The sequence below is a fragment of the Grammomys surdaster genome, unplaced genomic scaffold (genome assembly GCF_004785775.1).
Source record: "Grammomys surdaster isolate TR1022 unplaced genomic scaffold, NIH_TR_1.0 196, whole genome shotgun sequence".
Classification (NCBI taxonomy): domain Eukaryota; kingdom Metazoa; phylum Chordata; class Mammalia; order Rodentia; family Muridae; genus Grammomys; species Grammomys surdaster.
Window position 1 is genome coordinate 3109077 of NW_021604641.1, and position 6631 is coordinate 3115707.

At 41.8% G+C, this 6631-nt stretch overlaps 1 protein-coding gene across 2 annotated transcripts in view; it reads left to right on the forward strand.

Annotated features, from left to right (window-relative positions):
* Glrx2 (glutaredoxin 2) overlaps window positions 1-2261 on the forward strand; it is an 8380-nt gene extending 6119 nt beyond the window's left edge. For both annotated transcript variants that reach the window (XM_028769970.1, XM_028769971.1), the window contains exons 3-4: window positions 737-913; window positions 1997-2261. In XM_028769970.1, coding sequence (XP_028625803.1) covers window positions 737-913; window positions 1997-2131 — 312 coding nt within the window. In that variant the 3' untranslated portion in view covers window positions 2132-2261. The remainder of the gene's footprint in view (window positions 1-736; window positions 914-1996) is intronic.
* The last annotated feature ends 4370 nt before the right edge of the window (window positions 2262-6631 follow it).

Here is a 6631-nt window from a genome sequence, read left to right on the forward strand (position 1 = left end):
GTGTGGCCCTGTTGGAGTAGGTGTGGCCCTGTTGGAGTAGGTGTGGCACTGTGGGTCTAGGCTTTAAGATCCTCATCCTAGCATCCTGGAAGTTAGTATTCTGTTAGCAGCCTTCAGATGAAGATATAGAACTCTCAGCCTCTTTTGTACTATGCCTGCCTGGATGCTGCTATGTTTCTGCCTTGATGGTAATGGACTGAACCTCTGAACCTGTAAGCAGCCCCAATTAAATGTTGTTCTTATAAGAGTTGCCTTGGTCGTAGTGTCTGTTCACAGCAGTAAAACCCTAACTAGGACAGTTACTTATCTTCCTGTGTACCACATTTTCTTCATTTGTACAGTTTAAATAATACAGAATGGACCTATATTGATTACAGTGAAGTTGAAATGACTTCATGATATTAGGAATATACAGGAGTGTTTGTAGTATAAGAATTGGCTGTCATAATATATGAAAGAAATAAAGAATTGGCTATCATTGGTTTCATTCTTGATACTACTCTCAGGAGGCCAGTGTTTTGATACATGTTTTTGTTTCTAGTGGCCTTTGTTTGAAAAGAATAATATCCTTAATCTACAGATACCACACATAGATGATTGAACACTGGAGCACAGGGTTGTGCTCTAACCTGCAGAATCATACTTCTTCTTTGATTTAATTCCAAAAGGTAATATCTAGAATGAGAAGGTTTTATATTTATTTATTTATTTATTTACTTATTTATTTATATTTTAGGAAACGATTTCTAACAATTGTGTGGTGATTTTCTCAAAAACATCCTGTTCCTACTGTTCAATGGCCAAGAAGATATTCCATGACATGAATGTCAACTATAAAGTTGTGGAGTTGGATATGTTGGAATATGGTAACCAGTTTCAAGATGCGCTTCACAAGATGACTGGAGAAAGAACTGTGAGTGCACCCTCAGCTCTGCTGTCCCTGGTGATGAGCTGGTACCATACCAGTCCCTGGACACTAGACTTTCCTGGTAGAAAAAAGCAAGCCTGATACTTCAGTGAATTAAACGTTGATAAATCAATGGCAGATCTACAAAGAAACCAGCCTCATAGAATATGAAATAGCATAGTGAATGTGTGTGTGTGTGTGTGTGTGTGAGAGAGAGAGAGAGAGAGAGGGAGACAGAGACAGAGAGACAGACTGACATGAGGCAGCTGATGATGTCATGAGTATTTGTGGAACGTTAAGATCCTTTTGGAGGTCTTTGTGAGGTAAAATTATCCTTCCATTATTAGACAGGACAGACCAGAATCGACTCTCCAGTCCCTGTGCTTATCTGTGTTTTCTGCGTATTGTTTTAGCTTCTGGAAATTTGTGTATTTTTTTCATCATATGAACAGTTAAGAGGACTATTCATTGTTGCCACTTTCCTTCTTGTTTAAAGGTTTGTAGAAGATACTGGTAAACACGTAGAAAGGAACCACATAAGCATTTTTAATACTTCCCTACCTTTCCCTTCCTTTCTTGCTGCTCAAGGACAGTTTTTTAGAGGTTAAAAGGAAAACTGCTGCATCAGGCAAGCTGGAAAATCTCAGTAGTTGCCTGAGGGAGAAGAATGGAGGAGAGAGAGAAAGAAGGCCAACTGGTTAAGCCAGCACAGAGTCAGACACAAGGGAGACAAGCAGCCGGATGACAGGGAGCTCAAAGGATCAGAAAAAGTGTACTTAGGTTCTGGGTAGCATCCAAAAGAAAGAGACAGAAAAAAGGAAAAGTTGAGCCTTTCTGACTCAGGCCTCTGGAGGGCAGGCAGACCCTGAGGAACCTCCTGGTGGCTGGTAGGGCTTGCCTTAGTTTGTGTTTTAAAATTAGTGTGGTCTGTAGGAGGAAGGGCTTTAGAATCAGATTGTCTTGGATTTGCATCCTACCTCTTTTCCTGTTGTTATCTTGGCCAAGTGACTTTTCCTCATTTCCCTCCAAAATTGCGCCAGTTCTCATACCTATGGTTAGGCCTTATTTTATCTTTTGCTTATTCAATAGGTTCCCAGGATATTTGTCAATGGAAGGTTTATTGGAGGTGCAACTGACACTCACCGGCTTCACAAAGAAGGGAAATTGCTGCCTCTGGTTCATCAGTGTTATTTAAAAAAAAAACAAGAGGAAAGATGTGAATGATGTGGATAGTCGCCATACCAATAAATGTTAGTGCAATTGTACCTTTTACTTGAGGATGTTTTCCAGTGTGTGCATTACCTTCATAAAGATGATTCAAAATAATGAGCAATAAATTGCCATGGACCCTTCATCTTCTGACTGGCCAGTTTTTGAGCATGAGATGGTATATAAATCTGAAAGAGGTGCAGTTACATCAAAAGTAAAGAGTGTTTATTAAGAATTTAAGAATTTTACAATGAAGAGAAATTAAGCACTTAAAATCTTACTCCCTGTGGTATTCAGGAATTAACTTCTCACATTCACTGGCTTTCAGGAGTGAGGACTGACGTGTGGCTTCTTTAAAATTTAATGTGATATAGATATGCAGTAGGTTGGGATACTGTATCATGACAACCCTTCACGTTCTAGACCATCAGACATATTACATATGTAGAATGCAATGAAGTTTATAGCTGGGAAACCAAACTGCTAATGACTTCCTGGTCAGAAAGCAAAAGGTTTCAATATAGTGAGAATGAACTTTTCAAACAGTTCAGAAATGTTATTTAGTCAGTTGGATGTTCTACCTTTCAGAATGTGTAACAGCTATTGGAATTTCTTTTTCCTTTTGGAGACAGGGTCACTCCGTAGCTCAGGATGGCCACAAACTCACATCTGTTCTACCTCAGTTTCCACTCTTGAATTACATGGTGAGCCACCACACCCAGCTTGGGAATGTTTAAAAGAACCAGGAATTAGATGGAGTTTAGACTAAAGGTCCTTGTTATGTTCCGAATGTGTCTCATTACAGAGTTCATGTGTTGGAAACAAATGACATATCATGATATGGTAAGCGGTGAGGCCTTTATGAAGTAGTCAATTCTGAGGACAGATGGGTTAGTGCTGTATTAGAGGTCTCGCTAGTTCTCACACAAAGTGATAAAAGGATGCGTTTGCCCCCTTCTCATACCTTTGCTCTTCCCCTCCTTCCTCTGCAGTGTCTTGATGCAGCAAGGAAATCCTCATTAGATGCTGGCACCTTAACCTCAACTTTCCAACTTATGAACTATAAAAAAGCACATCTCTGTTGGGCTGTAGCATGCATGGGCGTGGGTCCCGTTGGGCTGAATTGTGGGTCCTGCATGTCTGCCGCCCCAAGGGGCTAGGGCTACGGGTCAAGGACGCAGAGGCTCGGGAATTCGAATAAATTCACTGCACACTGCGCTGGGCATAGGCTGTGGGAAGCTGCAGCCCACCCCCACCCCCATCCCCGCTCCGTGGTAGAGAGAACACAGTCTGAGACCCCCGAGGGGGCCAGAGTTCTTGGGTTGGGGATCCCCGGCCCAAGGGGGTGGCTGGGGAGCGACTGGTTTCAAGCCCTTGGGCTCTCAGGCGCTGCTGAGAGGCCTCGGAAGGACCGAGATGGGGTGGGGACCCGCAGCTGAAGGGGCGAGGAGGATGAGCTCCCGCAACATCACACGGGGAAGACAGACTCGCTTGGCTTGGTCATGGCTGGATCTCCGTGGCTGGAACATAGAGAGGTTGGTGGGAGATTAGACCACGGGGGTGGCTCTGTAGTGAAGAGCTTCTCCACGGTTCCCCACAGCAGCCCCAAAGATGAAAGGTAGTCCGGGTTTTTTTGGTTTTGTTGTTTTTTTTTGGTAGTCCGGGTCTTAAGATATGGTCTTAAGATATTTTACTGTCATGGTGGAAAATGGATGAAGCTATACCCCGTTTTCTCAGGGTGGGCTTAAGGTTAAATACCTTTTCCGAGCAGGAGGATCTGGGAAGGAACGTTTAACTGGCTACACCCTCCGTCCTTTAGGTATCTCATGAATATGGAGATGTTGTGAGGCTCTGTATCCTGTAGTCATGCCTTCTACCTGTGCTTCATGACCAATGGTCATAAATCTCTCTTTGGAAGAGAGTGTGGAGGACTGAAGCTATGTGAAAGGAACTAGGGGTCCAAGGAGCGGGGCCAAACTCCTACGCCACTTTAGGGTCTCTGGGGTTCAAAGGGTGCTCGACCAGTTACCCAGCTGCCTCTTAACAGCCCACCGCAGAACACATCTCTTCTTCATAAAGTACTTAGTCTCAGATATTCTGTCTGAGCAGCACAGATAGATTGTCCCTAAAGTCACTTCTGTTATCTATTCTGATAACTGATTTCATTTCAGAAAAACTTAGCAAACAAAATTACCCTTTAAGAAGTATTATTTAAAAGAATTGAAAACATTTCCAATACTCTACTAATCTCGTCAAGAATATTTTAAGAGCCTAAGAAGTAGTAAGTACTGAGAAATAGTAGATCCCAAAGTCGTGTTGGAAAGATTATCAAATGCTGAGCCTTTCTCAGAAGTGGGAAGAGCATGGACTTCCCAGGGTGAGCACTTAAGCTTTCTGGTCAAGATAGACTAAGGAATCATGGGGAGTTTGGAAGGAGACAGTGGCTTGCTGTCAGTGATGCTTCATGGACTTCAACTGCATTTTGGATACCTTGACACAGAAGTTAAGACCATTCTCCTGATAGTTCATTTATATTGTCATGTTGGTAGGAAAGGAAAATGGTATATTTTTACTCCTTTATTTTACATTATATCATGAGAAATTGTATAATTTTGCTATGCTGTAAAATTCCCATTAGAGAATAGAGGAAGTGTGTTAGCATTAAGAAAGGTAAATTTGTTACTGTTGTCACTAGTAATCAATTGCATTAGGATATAAGTTCAGGTTACTTAAATGCACAGCCACACCAACCAGGTCATAATATGGTACTTGGCTTTGAGGAACTTTTTTCGTGGTATTCAGACTCAGACCCAGGGCCTGAATATTAGGCAGGTGCCTTATCACTGAACTATACAACTAATCCTCTAAAAAGATATTTCCTCAGCTCCTCCAAGGCTTGTGGAAAACAAGAGGATGTGTGGCACTTAATTCTTGGTTAAGGTCTGATGTTAAAATAGTCCAGCTCTAAGAAAAGCCTTATCATCAGAAGGCTAAAGAATACCAAAGGTAACATGTTATCTTGATTTTCAATTTTAAGTTTAAGAAATAAACTCTTCCAATGATTGCCTAAAAGTGTGATGAATTTTATTCTCAATGACTTAAACAAAAAGATTACTTCTTGGAGTCTAGCACTGCATCAAAAGGCATTAATTTGCAAACCAGGACTCTACTCTGCAAAAGACCCAAGCCTGTAACAAGACTTTACCTCTCTGAACATTTACAATGATGAATTTGAGATGGTTGTGTGGGTAGAAAGTGCTTGCCAAGCAAGCCCAGTGATCTGAAGTCAGTATGGGACCCACAGTGGAGAGCAACGACTCCTGAAAGCTGTTCTTGACTTGTCCTTGTGTGCGTTCACTCACATAGGCCATGTGCAGGCATATGTATATGTGCATAAATAACAAAGACATGGTAGATACAACTTAGTAATGCACACAAGATACAACTTGTGTTTGTGTTGGGAGAAGGGTTGCTGCATGTGCCATGGGTGCATGTGGAGGTCAGAACAGCTCTGTGGAGTCAGTTTTCTCTATCTTAATATGGGTTCATTTTTGGGGACAGAACTTCAGTTAATAGGCTTTGTTCTTTACCCACTGCACTATTGCTCAGCCTAAAGGATACAATATTTTTTATTTTGGGGTGTTATGGTACTTAGAGGAATAGCACCCAGCATATGCAAGGTCCCTGGTTCCATCACTAATATCAACATATGCACAGATTATTTTTTAATGCATGGCTAAGCTGGTTTTAAAGTTGTAGCAACTTTATATGAGCCCAGGAGCAGGGTAGATTTCCAGATACGTAAGCAAGCACTGAAGTCAGCAGCTGCCCTAAAGATGACAATCTAGGCCAACATAGAATTTTATTTTGAATTCTATGCTGCTTTCTTGTGGTGAGGAAACCAGGACAGGACCACAAGTTTTCACTAGTAAAACTTGAGTGAACTTCTTAACTGGTATATTTTTAGAGAAAGGGAAAGCAGTGTTCAGATCCCTGCGACTTAGCAGGTAGGTGACAACCAATTGGAGCCTTGGGTCTTTAGAAGGTACTGATAAATGCAGACTGTAAGCCACCAGGAATGGAGCTCAGCACCGAGAAAATATGCAAAGGCTGCTGTGAATCAGAGTGTGGTTTCCTTCTGGATCCCTTAGGGTCTTCTAAGTTCCTCATTTGCCTAGCCAAGATGTAAAGGAAAAAGTGGAGACTCCAGACTACAAAGTTGCTTTTTATTTTGAGAGTCTTGCTTTGTTGCCCAGTCTGACCTTAAACTTGATTTTTCCCCATGGATTCCTGACTATTGGAATTATAGGAGTGTTAACATTTCAGGCTTTTGATGTCTATAATATTGACTCTCCTACTTTCTTTCTTATACCATATAGCCATAGAAAGGGTAATATGAACCTAATGCAAGACCCAGTTTCAGAAGGTAAAGGCATTTGTGCCAAGCCTAAAGACCTGCATCTGATGCCTGGAAGGAAAGAATCAACATCACGAGTTGTAACATGCACTTCCCCT